Here is an 18121-nt window from a genome sequence, read left to right on the forward strand (position 1 = left end):
TAGCATTACTTGGTCTGTAGTGCAGTCTATATTCCCTTCGTACAGTCAATATTTCATTTCAAGCTTTATATTCCATTTCAAAACTACTATTTGTCCATTCTGTAAATAGATTTTAAATGTTTCATTTGATTTAGGTAATACTTTGTTTATTTCATTATTATTATTATTATTATTATTACCTTACATTTGTTATTTTTATTGTTATATATTGTGTTTGTGGGAGCAAATGCCAAGACAAATTATTTTATATGCTGCATTCTTGGCCAATAAAAACTGATTATGATTCTGATATAAGGCAGGCCTATATTATGAAAGCATGTCTTTATGTAGGCTGTCCTATTGTCTAATCAGACCTGTTCAAAATGGAGCCCAGACAATGGGGGATGTGATGATTCACACATAAATAAAGCCTACTTTAGTTTCAACGAGCACACAATCTAAATATTGCAATATATTTCTAGTATTCAACGAGTTAAATGTATCATATAATCTTTATTGTCATCAGCTGACCTCTAATTTATATTATCGGGTGGGCGTGGTTTATGTGAATGGGGCTGTCCCAGACTGACAATAGACGGGCTACACCAGCCAATGAGAGAATGTGTTACATAAATTTGATGAGGGCGCTTTAGTGAGGCACCCAATGAGTGTCGAGAGAGGGCGGGACATGTGTGCGACGCCGCTTGCTGCCGGGGAAACGGGAGTTCCGAGGGTGGACGGAATTGTGCCGGTGGACTAAAAACTCCCGCCATTTCGACAAGGAATTAACCTCTTGATTGATCCCGGTTACTCTTTCGTGAGAGTTGTTTGCTCAGTTATCTGATAAGAAGAAGCTCTGACAGTATGAAAACGCAACAAAGACAATTACTTACGCGACAACAGGCCTAGTTTGTGAAGACTTTGGGAGTTGCACAGCGCGCCAGACCTCTCCTGCTTCGGCTGCGAGTTTGATTACTGTGCGGTTTGCATCCTTTCACGCTCACCCGGAGGAGCTAAAAAGTTTATCAACTATTATCTAGAAACCTGTTTTGTATCCCAAGACACTGCGTTAAAACTCCAACATGACGCCGCTGTTAAAGGAGAGGAGACGGCTCCGGTGAGGCGGGAGAAGCGCTCTGTTATTGTTTTGCCTCAGCTAGCTGCTCCGCTAGCTGCTCCACGTTGAGCGCCGGGCCTGCCGGCGGTAACGTGATACGTGCTACCGTGAGGTTGATTAATTCGTTGCACTTTGGATACATGCTAAGGACATACTGTTATAGATCCCAGTACTAGTTTGTCGCTAGAAGATTTGATTATATCTTTTGGCACCAGTGCCATTTGTGGAGTTTGCAATGGCACCGCTTCTGGGCCGGAAACCTTACCCACTAGCTAAGCCGCTAGCCGAGCCGCCAGGCCCGGGAGAGGAGGTGTACATCATCGAGCACACCAAGGAGGCCTTCAGGAACAAAGAGTATCCTTTTAAAACATGATGCTGTTGCACAGTCTCTGTTTATGTATCTCTATTTGTCCATCTGGATTCACCCTCTCTGTCCTACACACAGGCATTAGCCGGCTAACGCTAACTATTTAGTGGTACCCGACATTTTCTGGATTTGGTGTTTCCCCGCATGTGCAGTTTTACTTTGGATGACAGGCTTGCTAGCTTATTATACGGACAACGCTCTTTGTAGCTACCTGGCTAGTTCAGTTAGCTAGCTGAAAATGTGAATATGCGTGGCACATGGTACAATTATTACGCTAAGTGAATGGTAGAGATCTGCTAAAAGCCATCGTTTCACTTTCAGCCTTTATCGGCCCCGCTGTCAGCTGCTAGCTGGCTGCTAACTAACATTAGGTGTCCCATTATGTCACAATAGCCCGTCGTCTGATTCACCGGCTCGATACAGTCAGCGCTGGAGCTGCTGAGGTGGACAACAGACACGATTACATGCTGATTTAACACAGTATTTTGGGAGGTAGTTGGGACAGGGTGGCTGTGGTGTAATAGTTAGGTAACTTTACCTCCTTTGTTTAGGCGTCTCTATGAAAACATTAAACGTCATAGGTCTGATACTGTCAGCAAAAGTATGGAGCCAGTTATGAATACTTCATAAGACACATGTAGTGCTAAAAGTGGCCATTTATAGACATTTTTGTGTACCAAAGTTATTATAAAAGGTATTTACACTGTAAATGCTGCAGATTTGTTGTTCACATGACTTTGTCTATCTTTTAACTTCCTTTAGAAACAGCAACAGTATGTGAAGCCCAGGCCTCTGTGTACCTTTTCACATTCTCCCATCTACATTACCATTAACAATTGGCAGTCTTGTTCCCTTCATTTTATGCTTTAACCTTCATCAGAGGCAGCACAGTCAAACAGTCCCATCAACAACCCATGGGAGTGTTTACTTTTTTCAAACTCGAGAATTTAAGGTTGTCAGAACTTTTTTCCCTACTATCAGTGGCTCATTATTATTTTATCCCAGGTCCCTAATCTTTTTCTGTTTTGCATTCTTTGTTACACAATTTTCTCACTTTTGTGTTCTTTTGTAGTGTATAACTACACATTAAGTGTTTGCAGTGGAAATAGTTTTTGTGAAGAATGGGTGCTCCTGGCCTCAGCCTCACTGTTGACATCAGTGCAATTAACTGGTTGATAATGAACATGTTTAGCCTGCTCTTGGTTTTTTTACTAAGTAAATAGCTTAACGATTGGGATGTGTTCGTAAGTGTGTTGTAATTTCCTTGACAAAATGTTTACAGAGAGTATGAGGCACGCTTGCAGAGGTATAGTGAACGCATCTGGACATGCAAGAGCACTGGGAGCAACCAGCTGACGCACAAAGAAGCGTGGGAGGAGGAACAAGAAGTCACCGAACTGTTAGTATTAAATCCAGATTTGTGTTTTATGTTCACATTTCCATCCAGCTTGTAAAATAAGAACAGTGTACAGACTATCCAGACTTTGTACTGGCTGTAGATTTGATAATGGAAACAGTATACGTGTGACTAATACACAGTCACAGTTAAGTGGGTGGCATCAGTTTGCATTGAGATGTCCAGTAAAACTTTGGCTGTGCATCTATTTAACCAGCAGGAAAAAGAACACTTCGTTCTAATTGCAGATTATCTTCTTTGACAATAGCTCAGTAGTATCACAAACGAGTCATACTCTTTCAGTGAAGGTCACGTGGCTTGCTGTTTTGCTATGATTGGATAAATCTGGTGCTCCTCCTCTTATTCTATTTAGAGGGTGTGTGATTGAGTCATCCTTGAATCAGCAATGGCCTGGTTAAGGTTCATTTTATTGTGATCTACGAATGGGAAAACACTAAAACAATTAGTTCATCTGATAATCTTGGACCACTGTCTACAGTTCACTTATCACCAGCCAAGTGTTCATGTGCTGGACGTCTGTATGTCCTGTCAGAGAGGATTGAACCAAAATGCAGCCAGGAGAGATGTCACAGCAAAGAAAGAGCCGTGCCCAGCTGCCCAGAGCTTAAGTCACTCAGGGTCACAAACTGCATTTAAGCTCTTGTCTAATTATATTAGCCAACAGATTTTACTCCCCCTACTGGCTGCTCTTGCCTTTTTTTTTTACCATGTTATGTAATTCTCTGGTGCCTATGATGATTGAGGAGTCAGAGAAAATCGGGAGCATCAAAGAAATCCAAACAATGTGACAAATCACATCATGAATAGATTACACGCATCCATGACCAATTAGGTCTGACGTGGCAGTGGGCTTGGTTGCTGTCAGTACAGTTAAACCTGTGTTTGACTTTATACTGAACAAAGTGGAGCAAAATATGAGGAAGATGCAAGATTTAAACATTAGTTATTCATTTATATATATATTGTGTGTGTGTGTATGTTTTTTTTTCTAACTTTAAAGCTTTTTTTGTAAAAATGATTGACTATTTTCTATGTGCAGGCTTCAGGAGGAGTACCCCCAGTGGTTTGAGAAGCCAGTCCTGGAGATGGTCCACCACAACACAGTGTCTTTAGACAAACTGGTTGAAATGGCATGGGTAGAAATCCTCACCAAGTACGCTGTTGGTGAAGAATGTGACTTCCTGGTCAGTTTGACTTCTTAAATCTCCAAACTTGTCTCATGTGTCGGTTGTTTTCCAACGTCTTTTATGGAGCTTATGATGGTGACTTATTACTGACCACCTGTACTCTAAACACTTTTCAACTCAGGTGGGGAAGGACAAAAGTTTACAAGCAAAGGTGGTGAAGATTCATCCACTAGAAAACCCAGAGGGCGAGACAGGGGAGAAGAAACTTGAAGGTGCCTGTGACTCTCCATCCAGTGACAAGGAGAACGCAAGTCAGGAGAACCAGAGGAAGGAACCTCCTCCCCGTGAGGAGGAGAACAGGAGGGAGAGTCTCAGTGAGTGCAAGCTTAAACAACCAAGCACATTGAAAATATTACACAGCATGGAAAATCAGACTTTCACAGCTTGTAGTGTTGTATAAGAAGTTAAGAATTAAAAATGTGAAGACATGTTTCACGGGGAGAGTCAGAAGTTCTGTTTGGAAAATGAACTTAAGTGCTCATGTTTTTGCTTACATTTAACTTTTTGGCAGCCTATTTGCTGAATGTCTGTCTGAGTAAATTCTCCTTAAAATATTTGCGTGTGTATATAAATAAAATAATATTTTGCTTCCTATCAGGTGACAGAGCACGACGTTCACCAAGGAAACTTCCCACTGCTATGAAGGAGGAGAGAAAGAGATGGGTCATGCCCAAATTCCTTCCTCATAAATATGACGTGAAGCTCATCAATGAGGACAAGGTGATTATCCTGTTGCCAGAAATGAGAAGATGCTCCAAAATGTTCTTTGCTAGTCACAAATACAATTTTAAGTGTCATCTTGTAACCCGTCAAAGTATATTACCTATGTTTTTCTGTGTGATTATACGTATATCTGTCTGTAACTGATCTTTCAAAATGCTTAATTGGGGTTTATGACCTGTTGAGATTTATGTAGACTTTTGCTTTTTTTTTTAAAAAGAAAATGACGTTGAGTCTTTCTAACTGACTCTCTGTCGCAGGTGATCAGTGATGTCCCAGTGGACAGTCTTAACAGAACGGAGCGTCCTCCAACCAAGGAGATCATGCGCTACTTCATCAGGCACTACGCTCTGAGGTTGGGCATGGGAGAGAGCGCCCCCTGGGTAGTCGAAGATGAACTGGTGAAAAAGTTTAATCTGCCCAGTAAATTCAGTGACTTTCTTCTTGATCCACACAAGGTAATTTACTCATTGTCATTTTCTTCATATTACTTGATTTCACAAGTGTTGCTTGTTCTTGGCTCACACTCTTATATTTGTCTGAAGTTTTTAGCAGAGAATCCCTCAGCAAAGCGCAAGAGCTTGACATCTCCTGAGGGTAAACCTAGAAAGAAGTTAAAGACCCCCGACACACCTGGAGAGGACTCAGGAAACGAGAAGGGAGAGAAGAAAAAGAAGAAGAAAGACGCTATGGGGATGCCTCTTAGTCCCACCATCTGGGGCCACATGCAGGTTAGCTGGTTTGTATATTCACATGAAGACTTGGTTTTAAAGACCAAAGCTAATGATTATGGAGTATCCCACAAAAATCAGAACTTTGCATAAATTGGCCCATCTCGTCTTTTTTTCCAGAAAATTAAAATGAATGGTTCCCCTCTCAAGGTAAAGAACTCTGGAACTCCTAAAAAAGGAGAAGGGAAAAGCTCCGCTCCATCCACTCCAAAATCAGGCAAAAAGTCTGGGGACAAGAAAGAAGGAAAGAAAACTGGAAAGAGCGGTGATAAGAAACTCAACGTCCTCAAAGCTTCTAAAAAAGATGGAAAAGCTGGTGCTAAAACACCGAAGATGAAGCAGATGACTCTGCTGCATCTGGCCAAGAGCACCCCTGCTGGTAGCCCTAAAAAGCGAGCTCGTAGTACTGGCATGGGCACACCTAAGCTGGGGAAGCCTTTGCATCCTATGGCTCTCCACCTCCTTCGTTACTATAAGGAGAACAAGGACAAAGAGGACAAAAAGAACTCCATTTCCTCCCTCATCTCAAAGGCTGCAAAGACCCTGTCATCAGAAGACCGAGGCAGACTACCTGAGGAGCTCAAGGAGCGGGTGCAGAAAAGCTGGGAGCTGCTGGAGCAAAAGAGGCGATGGGCTGCCATGAGTGAAGAGGAAAAGCAGGAAGAGATGAAGAAGAAGCGGGAAGAACTCAGAGCGAAACTGCGAGAAAAGGCTAAGGAGAGGCGGGAGAAGGAGATGCTGGTCCGTCGCGAACAATCACGCAGATACGAGGACCAGGAGCTCGAAGGTGACAAGACCATGCCGACATTCAAGCTCGTAGACATGCCCGAGGGGTTGCCCAACACCCTTTTTGGTGATGTGGCTATGGTTGTAGACTTCCTTAACGCCTATGCTGGGCTGCTGATGCCAGATGACCAGTATCCCATCACGGCTGTGGCTCTGATGGAAGCACTGTCTGGGGAAAGCTCAGGCTTCCTTTACCTGAACCGCGTGCTGGTGGTGCTGCTCCAGACGCTGCTGCAGGACGAGCTGGCAGAAGGCTACAGTGAGCTCGACATGCCCTTATCTGAGATCCCCCTTACCATGCATTCAGTGTCGGAGCTGGCTCGGTTGTGTCTGCGGCCATGTGACGCTCACGGTGAGGAGAGCGGCCAGGGATCAGAGGCCTCCGGTGCACTGGGCGGTTTCGATGACGTGGTGACCAGTGAATTCCTGGAGAAGCTTGAGACAATCGAAGTGTTTGAACTTAGCCCCGAGGAGAAGGTCAGCCTCCTGGTGGCTCTGTGCCACCGCATCCTCATGACCTACTCTGTGGAAGACCACGTTGATTCAATGCAGCAACGGTCAGCCGAGCTGTGGAAGGAACGCCTGGCAATGCTCAAAGAGGTCAATGACCGCAAGAAGGCTGAGAAGAAGAAGCAAAAGGAGATGGAGAGCAAAGGTAGGCAAGAATCACCAGAGTGCTTTTCTAGCAGTAGTGACTCAAATGTGAAGATTTCATACTTTTAAAATACTTTATTGTGAATCCCACTTATTTACCCACTCTTTTGTGTTATAAAGCTTATATAATACCCACATGGTATCAGTACAGCTTGTTTTTGCTTTTAATATGAATGCTTTGATTATTAATTTTTAAAAGAAAATCTTCAGTTAGTGTTTCATTAGTCTTTTTTTAATAATTGTCCCCAAAATGTAAATAAAAGTTAAAAACAAAACATTCTTAGTTTTCTTTCTGGCTTTTTTTGTGCTCAAAGGTGAGAAGAAAAAAGAGGGGGGAGCTAAGAAGGAGGTCAAAAAGGAAGTAAAGGTGGAGCCAGAACCGGAGCCAGAGGACATGATCAGTTCAGTGAAGAGCCGGCGGCTGATGTCCATGCAAGCCAAGAAGGAGAAGGAGGAGCTGGACAGGCAGAACAAAGGTAAACTTCATATTTATTAAAATAAAGATTTTTGAAAAATGGTTAACTGGCAGCTTAGTTGCATATACATGCATGTTGTCATTCAGAGAAAAAAACATTTTTTAAAATTCAGTATATCTCATTCTTATATTTTGTCCCACTTTAGAGCGCATGGAGAAGGAAGCTGAGGAGGAGCGCATGCGTAGGCAGAGGGCTTCTGTAGAGAGGGCCTTTCAGGATGGTATAACCAAAGCCAGACTCGTCATGCGCAGGACGCCCCTGGGTACAGACAGAAACCATAACAGGTTAGTGCTGCACATTATTACCATTGGCCAGCTGAGGACCCCTGCCTGAAGTGTACTGTTTAATTAGAAAACAGAATAACCCAACATATAAACACATACATTTAACAAATGATAACCATGTGTTTCTTGGTGTTTTTGTCCAGATACTGGCTTTTCTCTGATGTGGTTCCTGGTTTGTACATTGAGAAAGGCTGGGTGCATGAAAGCATCGACTACAGCTTCACCCCTCCGCCTGAGGAAAAACCAGCTGAGGCTGAGCCTGAAGCGGAGGAGGAGGAGGAAGCGGACGCTGAGCCGGCTGCCACTCAGGAGTCACAAGGTACAGTCTTTGATACAGATAACTTCAAAATACAGAAACATTGATGTTTTTAAAACTCAAACATTGGTATCAACTTCAAAGTGGTGATTTGTTTCCACATTCATGTCTGTTCAGTTTTTCTTGGTTTACGGTCTTGTGTGTATGCACATAATTGGTAATTTAAGTGTTAATGCTTTTTCAACTCTTCAGTCATAAAAATGTACATATTAAATTCTTGCAATTATTGTCTGTAATGTAGGAGCTGAGAAGGATGATGGCAGCGTAGATGGTGCTGTGAGTGAGAGTGCCCAGCAGGGAGCAGCACCAGACGTCTGTATAGAAACTACAGTTCCCAAACAGGGACAGAACCTCTGGTGAGAGCTTCTGTCATTGTCTGTCTTCTTTCATTTGATTAATTTCATGCTTTTCTTTTTAGTCTTCTCTGCTTACTAACTGTCCTACTTCTGCACACAGGTTCATATGTGACAGCCCAGCTGAGCTGGATGAACTGCTGGAAAGTCTTCATTCTCAGGGGGTTCGAGAAAGTGAACTGAAGAGAAAGATACAAAGCAGGTGAACACTCTCACTATAATTAGTTTAACAAGCATGAAACCATCCATTCCTACTGAACTGTTAAAGCGTAGTCCGGTTTTACCAGCTGTCAGATCTGTTGAAGTGATTCAGCAGATGTTTAAAGTTTCAGCTTTCTACTTCCTGTTAAAACAGAAATGCCTTTATTTTGAAATTGGCATTTGTTGTATTGGAGCCTTAGTGACAACCTTGTAGATTATGGAGAAAAATTTAGATTGAAAATTAATTGAATACAGAGCCACCAAAGCATTGACAAACATCTACAGTGTTGGTTTAACACTGAAAGCTGCTCAAAGTTTGTTGTCCAGAGCTGACAACATTGTTCTTAATTGAGACGGCGGCAGCAGTGTAGTAAATATAAAAATGAATACAAGCTGTCCCTTCCTCTCACAGGTACCAGGACATCCTGCACTCCATCCATCTGACCCGTAAAGCTAAATTGGGCCTCAGGACCTGTGATGGTAACGCAGAGCTGCTCAAATACTTGCGCAGTGATATTCAGGAAGTAGCCTCACGACTCCAGAAGGGAGGCCTCGGATACCTGGATGACAACGTAGATATCGAAGAACAGGTGATGTGTTTTTCTGAAATATATTATGTTAGTAGTTTTATCTTCCACATTTACCTTCACTGAAGACTTGAAGTGTATTTAGGTTGTGGTTCAATAGATAGATTTAACAGGAAATGGTATATCGATTTATGTAGATTAGTCTTCTTAGTCAAGAAAATAGGTAATTAAAACCTGAATTTTGTCTTGTCGTTGTTTGGAAAGATAGCTTATGTTTCATCAAATTTGTCATGGAACTGATTGTGCATGTGTGTCTGCATTGTGCATGAAACCTTGGAGTATTAATTCATAACTGTTTGTGTTTTTCATCCCCTCAACAGTTGAAAGAAATGGATAGCTTGAAAAACTTTGGCGAGTGCATCATCACCATTCAGGCCTGTGTAATCAAAAAGTTCCTGCAGGGATTCATGGCTCCCAAACAGAAAAAGAAGAAAAGGCAAGGAGCAGAAGAAAGCAGCAAATCTGAGGAGGTGGATGAGGAGAAGAGGCTGGCAGAGGAGGCCAAGGTGAGAGAATGGAGTTAAACTGTTGTGCCTCTGTTCAAGTATGTGTCTCATAAGTGATGTGATCCATAAAAGAGCTCAAGTAGCCTCCAATAATCTCCCTAAAAAATGACACTTTTCCTTTTAGGTTGCAACGGCGGTAGAGAAGTGGAAGACGGCAATCCGAGAGGCCCAGACCTTTTCCCGCATGCATGTGTTGCTAGGAATGTTGGACGCTTGCATAAAGTGGGACATGTCTGCAGAGAACGCCCGCTGCAAAGTCTGCCGTAGGAAAGGTAAGCAATGTTTCAAATATCAATTTAATCTTAAAAAGGGTTAATAAAACAGGTTATTTGCAGCCAATGAGAGCATTATGATGATGATGATATTAGGAAGATGGTATGGTATGTAATGTACATTTAGGAAAAGAAAACTAATATGAACATTTCAATATAACTACACACCACAACTGATGTTAAACAACTAAATATTACATGCTGACTTATAAAATGTCAGCATGTATCTACAGTGTGGGCGAAGCAGTGCCACACAACCCGACCCATCTTCTGCTTCCTGTCTAGCGCTCAGGCAGAGTCCATCAGTGCTGCATCTGATGGAGTCTAGACCTAGATCCATTCGGGGCAGCAGCAGGCTCAGAGCAAGACAGACTAGTAGTGTCAGGCAGGTCTACGTGCAGCACTGGCAGCCCCGCAGGCCAAAAGGTGAACCTGTAGTGATAAGATGAAGATAAGAAATGTCTGACATTTTCAGGGAGTGAAAAGCAGGAATATTTAGGATACTGAAGGATTTTTTTTTTCATGAGACCAGAACATTTAGTAAAACTGCTCCTTTAGCTCAGTCTTGTGATTCCTTCTGATCTCTTCAAGGTGACGACGAGAAACTTATCCTCTGTGATGAGTGTAACAAGGCCTTCCACCTGTTCTGCCTGCGACCAGCGCTGTACCGCATACCTGCCGGCGAGTGGCTGTGCCCGGCCTGCCAGCCCACTGTGGCCAGACGCGGCTCCCGTTCAAGGTAACTGTGGTTTGTCTCTGTTCTCTGTCATCCACAATCAGCTGATTACAACGCTCTGGGGTAACCTTAGACTTCATATCTCCCGCCTCAATGTTGAGCACATATCCCACCCTCTAAATGAACATTCAAGTCATTCATGTGCCATCTTTTTCTGCAGGAACTATAACCAAGACTCAGACGAAGAGGACTCTGAGGAAGAGTCTGAAGAAGAGGACTCTGAGGAAGATGAAGATGATGAGGAAGACAATGACTATAAAGCCATGGGGCACAGCTGTGAGTATTAGAGAGAAGAAATCATAAAGGCTTTTCAGGTTAATGAAGATCAATAATGGATATTTATTAGTCTTTTTGGAAATGTATTGTGTGCCATACAGGTTGGATTGGAGTGATTTTAATAACCATGGCACTAAATGAAAATATAATACAGCATACGAAAGATAATTTCCCAAAAGGATACAGGTTTTAAGAAGTTAGACTGTTTTGGAAAACGGGTCCTTGGTGCCGAGGTTTTGGGAATGAGAGGAATGCTGACGGGGACTTTCTGGCCCTGTCCTCTCCTCGTCTCTATTGTCTTTGTGTTGTCATGTAGCACAGGGCAGGTCTGGACCTTGCTTTGAAGCCATGTCTCACATCTGGCTTCACTCAAAGTATGTGGCAGGATGATCCCATCTGTCAGTTCAGGCCTACACGTCAAGTTTAACCATGATTAAGTTTTGTGCATGGATGCCTAATAGTTCATTAGAGGATTGGAACGCATCTAAGAAGTGATTTGTTGTGTGATTGTGTGACAGTCTGCTTTGTACATGTATGGTGACACTTTTACTGGGTTTCACAAGCCGAATTTCAGCATATCCAAAATATTGGATAAATTATTGTGTTAGTCAGGATTGGTTAATACTGCTTATTTTATTAAATTAGTTTATGTCTTGTACTGATCACACATTAAACAGTTTTTTTTCTACAGTTTTTTTTTTTTTTTTTTTTTAACTTCTGCCTGTTTCTTGTCCTGATCACCTCTTATTTTTGCTATACAGTGAGACCAAGGAAGAAAAATAAGCAGTCTTCATCTCGGCAGAAAAGTTCAAAAAGTAAATCCAAGAAACAGTCGTCCTCAAGCAGCAAGCAGAGGACCGGCCCCAACAGCCCCGCAGACATTGACGAACTGGTAAGAAACGGCACATGACGCGTACAGGAGAGTTGATGTATATTTCACAAACCTGCAGGCATCTTGTATTACTGGTCTGTGCTAATTGTTGCTTGTGTGTGCGGTTTCTGCAGGTGCGTCAGAGTTCCCAATCAGGAGTTCGCAGGCAGGCGCTGGAGCTGGAGAGGTGTGAAGAAATCCTGAAGAAACTGATGAAATTCCGCTACAGCTGGCCTTTCAGGTGAGCTCACAACACACTCCTGTATGTTTGTATGTATAGATGTGTGCTAGGTGGGAGACTTTTTTTTTTTTTTTTTTTTTTTTTTTTTTTTAATAAAGTTCTCATTCAGTGTTTATCTCGAGACTTAATCAGGACTTTTTATATCAGTGAAACTTTGACAGTGTTTGTAAATGAGCATGTTCAAATTATTGACAAGTGATAAAATGAAAAGTAAAGAGCTGTTTGCTTTTCTCCTGCAGTTGACTGTGATGCTGCTCTACTGCTAAACTGAGATCATTTTCTCCTTTTGCTGAAATATCATCAACTTGTTCATTTGTATCAATCAAAAGATTTATTTTTGGGGCATATTTAGCCTTTATTTGTAAGCACAGTAGTGGCATAGAGGACAACAGGAAGCAGGGAGAGATTTGAACCAGGGACACTGCGATTATGTTTCACACGATTTAACCACTCGACTACCCAAGTGCTCCTTGTAGCAGTCTAAAAGGAAAACAAACTGCTTATATTTCAGGATGAGACAAATGTATTAATAACAACAGCAATAATAATAAAGATATTTTGCAGGAGTGAATATATCAAGAATTATTGTGACCTTGTCTAACATGCTCTGCTCCTCTCTCAGGGAGCCTGTGTCCACAGAGGAGGCTGAGGACTACCTGGACATCATCTCGCAGCCCATGGATTTCCAGACTATTCTCGGAAAGTGCAGCCAGGGCTCGTATCGGCACGCGCACGACTTCCTGGAAGACATGAAACTGGTCTTCTCCAACGCAGAGGAGTACAATCAGCAGGGCAGCACCGTGCTCTCCTGTATGGTCAAGACGGAGCAGACCTTCACCGAACTGCTCCAGAAGCTGCTGCCTGGCCTCAGCTACCTCCGCCGACGCTCACGGAAACGCATCAGCCAAGCTCCTGCAACATCCGAGGAAGAGGAGGAAGATGATGATGAAGAAGAAGAGGAGGAGGAGGAGGAGGAGGAGGAAGAACCGAAGAAGAAAATGCAGAACGGCAAATCAAACAGGAAGAAAAGCGGAAATGGTCGGGTACAGAGGGATGAGGAGAGCGAGAGTGAGGAAGAGGAGGAGGATGACGGCAATGAGGAGGAGGAGGAGGATGATGATGATGATGATGATGGCAGGAGGAGAAGTAAGAGGGCCTCTGCCACCTCAGGCAAGAAGGATTACAGGGAGCAGGATAGTGACGGCGAGCGGGACACACGGAGAACTCGGCAGCGGGGGGGCCGGGGTGATGCCGGCAGGGGGAGCAGTGACGACGAGCGCTCCAGCCATCAGCGACATTCCAAGAGACTGAAACGCTCATGAAGACCAGGGTGCTTTTTTGTTTTGTCGTCTCTTTGCTTTAAAAATTTCTGTCCCGCTCCTCTAAAAATGATCAAGAGCCCTCCATCTCCTCCTCCCTCAGCGGGACTTAATCCTCAGAAGGACATTTTTTTTTTTGTGTTTTATTGAATTTATGTTCATATTTTGAAAAATTACAAAAGAAAACTGATTTATATTTGTAACATGTTTAATATTGGTGTTTTTTTTGTTTTGTTTTTTTTCAACCAAGAAAAATGAGACATTTGAGATAATGGAGAGGTCCTTATAGCTCTTAAGACTCTTTGATTTGAATTTCAGTTTCAAGTTGATAACCTCACATGCACACACGTGTTTAATTTGACTAAAAATGTCCATAATGTCATATGAAGTGCTTTGTTTTTACATTTACTCTCCCCAAACACCAGTGCAGTGTAATCGGAGGTCTGTCACAGCCATCACTGAAAACATTTGTCATCAACATCTTATGTTACATCTCGTGTTTTCACTGACTTAAACTTCTTGTTAAAGAGATGGTGTCGATGTAGCTGAAACCCTTTGTGCAGACTAAGAATTCTGTCTTAAAAAAAAAAAAAAAAAAGAAAAGAGAGGAAAAAAAAGCAAAGTTGATGGCTGACATGTATTTTTCCTCACCTGAAAAACGGCTCTTAGTACGAAGCATTTTGCCACCAGGAATATTTTTGGTCAAATGCAAGTTTATAGATAAATACGATAGGATTTTACTAGTTATAGTTTTTCTTTCCAGCCTACGCTCAGATTTTATTATCAAAAGCTGGGTCGAGACACAACTAGACATGAGTTTGACGCTCAGCTGTTGGTGCCAAGATGTTTTGAAAAACAGCGACCCGGCTATTGGTGTAGAGCTGAGCAGCCTTCCTCCTCTGTAGTGCCCTGCCACTTTAAAAGAACCGGTACCTCAACCCTCCATCAGTTTGCACTCTTTTTGTGTAAAGTGCAACTATTATGCCAGCAGCTGCAGGACCACACTTTATTGAAATTATGTGCATAAACATTTGTAAAGTGTTTAAAAACAACAAATGTAATGTTTGTTATGAAAATGGGCATTTTGAATATTTGATATTTTTTGCACATTTTATTTGGTATTGTAAATGAGACTTGTTAGTTGATCTTAATCACATCCAATAAATTGCAAGGTTCAACTGGGGCTCTCCTAGTGCAGAGAACATGTCAGATATTTCTTTTCACACATTTGTCACAGCAGAAATAGTTGTATTAGTCGTATGTACATTTTGTAGCAAACACCTAACGCCCCTGTTCATTTCAATGGATTTTGTGACATTACAGTAAGTGAAACCAGCTCCTCAGAGACACAAGGTGGCGCTCTACTCCTGCACTTTGAAAAATGTTCCCTAGCAGCTCCCAGGTGATTCAGTGACACTGTTTGTAACACCTGACTGTCGCTGCTTTGTGTGGAAGCTGTATAGATGTGGTAATTTTATGAGTAAACACAAAGCTGCTTTACTTTAAAGTCACGCAGGGCAGGAAAACTACTGCAGCAACTCTTTGAATGAGACACAACACCCACTAAATAACCTCTCTAAACACTTTTGAACGTGCAGAAGTTTCTATGTAGTTTCTCTGTGAGGTTGCCAGCAGTGTATATATACTGGTGTGTATATATATATATATAACGGCAGTGGTTGGTTTGGCCTCTTCTGTCTGTACTGTGCTGTGCTGTTCTCCTGTTGTGTTTTTCTAGTGCTGTTTATCATTGAGATGTTTTTTGATTTTACTTTGCCGCCAATCCCCCCCTCCCCCCAGTTTTTTTTTTCTGTTTTAATTCGGCTTTGTTCCTGACATGATCACAGTTGTTACAATCACTCTTATAATTGCTTGACATTTCAACCAACAAGCAAAAAAGTGACTGCCCTTCTCAAGAGGAGACCTGACTGTAAATGCTTTCTTTATTCTTGGAGGAACTGCAAAAGTCTTTTACACTTCCTTTTTTTATATATATATTTATAGTCTCTAAAGGTGGGTTGGGGCAGGTTTTCAGAGGATTCACATGTAAAGAATTTCCAATAAAGGCTATGGACGAAGACCGTAGTTCTCCCTGCTTTATTTTGTGTTGACCTTAACGAGTGTCCCCAGGTGAGACAGACATCACTGCCATATGTAAACCTTGTGATAGGCGACTGGGGAGGAAAATGGGCTAGCCGTGACCACTGACTGATGTCTTCTTTACTTTTTAATAAAATATCAAACAGATCTCTTTCTTTCTGTTGTCGACTCTTTCTCAGAACATCTGAATCATCAATTCAACGCACAATCAGCATTAAATACGATACGATGAAGCCAAAACTCACAAATGGTTTCATTATTCACAGAGAGGGATGAGCAACTTCTGTGGAAAAGACCAAGTTGTTAGGGCTTAATCACCTAACGATTCCAGTATCCAGTATTACAATTTATTTAACTGTGAGGTGCAACATTAAGTGTTACATGGACATTTTCAAGGTGTTGCTCAAATCCTTTCATTGACTTGACCAAATCTGAAGAATGAACAGCTTCACCTTGGCCAGTAGAAATCTGCAGACACCAGATACTTAAACAAGGCTGTTACAATGTCTAGACTGCCATTAAATGTGGTTTCTAAGGTTGTTTATGGACCAAAATAATTATTTGGAGCCAGTTTCACAAGGAGCTCCTAACAGAAAAAATTGCCCTTAAAGGTAAATTGTGGAAAACCGCACAGTTCCACAGTAAACAGCCAAAATGAAGCGTTTGTCTAATGTCCGGAGCAGAGGAGCGTGGAAGCAGGACAGCGAGATCCTCTGAAATGTCTACTGAGGGTGCTGACAGCGAGTGAGCCATCTGTAATTTGGCAACAGGTGTTACAAGGCTAAGACGGATCAGAGGTCAGAGAAGTCGGTGGAAACATTGCACTTGATTAGTGACAGTGAGTGACGAGCACGGTGGTGGCTGCATTCAACTAGCCTATAACAACGCAAAAATGATGTTTCACTTTTGAACCTAGAGATAAGAATGCTGTGTGTCATTTCCATCCATTCACCACTTAAAAGCCCTAAAAGAATAAAGAGGTTTGCATATCCATGATGTTGACCCAGAAGAAAAGAAGTTAAAGGCAGATTGTTGGAGAGATATTGTAGCTTTTTGTCCATTTTGTTGTTATTTCTATTAGAAGACCTGCTGGCCGTTTTCGGAAAATGGAGCCAAAACCAACTGAACAGTTGCTACATCCTAAAATGAACTCTACATGAATTGAATGACCATCTAATGAACTCTGAAAAATGTATCACTTTGTTCTTAAATTGGAACATAACGCAATGCAGGCATGATACATTAACTTTTTGACATTCGGTGGATCTATCTGGGTCTTTCCAAACTCATGCAACGTGTGAAGTATTGTTCATTCCTCACACAGTGCATCCTACGCAGTGAAACATAGCTGAGACACACATTCATCACCCAACTTTCACTCCCTGTTCAGGTCAAGGCAGTCGATGACTGTATGTGCTGCCATGTAGCACAAAGACACTCCTGAAGTTGTACACGTAGCAAGAACGATACAGGTGCAGGTATAGTTTGATTTACAGCGCAGTCAAATATTCAGACCCCTTCGCTTTTTTCACATAGTTTTTTGTTCAGTCTACAGTCAATACCCTACAATGACACAATGAGAACAGAATTTTAGACATTTTTGGAAATGTATTAAAAAGGAAAAACTGAATAATCACATTGATATAAATATTTAGACCCTTTGACACTTGAAATTAGGTGCTTCTCGTTTCTCTTGATCATCTTTGAGATTTTCTACACCTTGTTTGGAGTCCACCTGTGGTAAATTCAATTGATTGGACATGATTTGCAAAGGAACACCTGTCACACAGCTGACAATTCATATCAGAGCAACAACTAAGTCATGAGGTCAAAAGACTCGAGGCCTGCAGAACTCAGAGACTGGATTGTGTCGAGACACAGGTCTTGGAAAGGCTACAAATACATTTCTGCTGTGTTAAAAGTTCCCAAGAGAACAGTGATCTCCATAATAAAAGGAAAAGGTTTGGAACATCCAAGACTTTTCCAAGAGCTGGCCGCCTGATCAAACTGAGCAATCAGGGGAGAAGGGCCTTGGTAAGAGGTGATCAAGAAGCTGATGGTCAGTCGAGGTGAGCTCCAGAGATCCTGTGCTGAGATGTGAGAAACCTCCAGAAGGACAACCGTCACTGCAACATTGATCTGGGCTTTATGGCAGAGTGACCAGACAGAGGTCTCTTCTCAGTGACAGATGCAAGAAAGTCTTTGAAATCTAATGATCAGGCTGTGAGAAACAAGATTCTCTGGTCTGATGAAACCAATATTTAATTGTTTGGCCTCAATTCAAAGTGTCATGTCTGGAAAAAACCTGCCATCCCAACGGTGGCAGCATCATGCTGTGGTGGTATTTTTCTGTGGCAGGGACTGGGGAACTGGTCAGGGGTGAGGGAAAGTACTGAGATATCCTTAATAAACCCTGGTCTTGAGCACTCAGGACCTCAGACTGGGCTGATGATTTACCTTTCAACAGGACAATGACCCTAAACACACACCCCAGACAGCACAGGAATGGCTTATAGACACCTGTTTTCTTGAGTGGCCCAGTCAGAGCCCTGACTTGAACCCAGTCCAACGCCTCTGGAGAGACCTGAAAATAGCTGTCCACGATGTTCCCCATCAAACCTGACA

General features: G+C 42.3%; 1 protein-coding gene across 1 annotated transcript; it reads left to right on the forward strand.

The window, feature by feature from the left end:
- The first annotated feature begins 732 nt into the window (after positions 1-732).
- Positions 733-15637, forward strand: baz1b (bromodomain adjacent to zinc finger domain, 1B). Its single transcript, XM_053320101.1, has 21 exons — positions 733-1450; positions 2746-2862; positions 3920-4064; positions 4189-4381; positions 4666-4787; positions 5048-5245; positions 5333-5518; positions 5669-6959; positions 7273-7434; positions 7580-7718; positions 7862-8037; positions 8276-8390; positions 8491-8589; positions 9001-9178; positions 9496-9681; positions 9806-9953; positions 10545-10692; positions 10850-10965; positions 11727-11857; positions 11971-12077; positions 12700-15637. The coding sequence occupies exons 1-21, from the start codon at positions 1332-1334 to the stop codon at positions 13397-13399; spliced, it is 4776 nt and encodes a 1591-aa protein (XP_053176076.1). The 5' UTR covers positions 733-1331; the 3' UTR covers positions 13400-15637.
- Positions 15638-18121: the final 2484 nt, after the last annotated feature.

The sequence above is a fragment of the Scomber japonicus genome, chromosome 6, assembly GCF_027409825.1.
Source record: "Scomber japonicus isolate fScoJap1 chromosome 6, fScoJap1.pri, whole genome shotgun sequence".
NCBI lineage: Eukaryota > Metazoa > Chordata > Actinopteri > Scombriformes > Scombridae > Scomber > Scomber japonicus.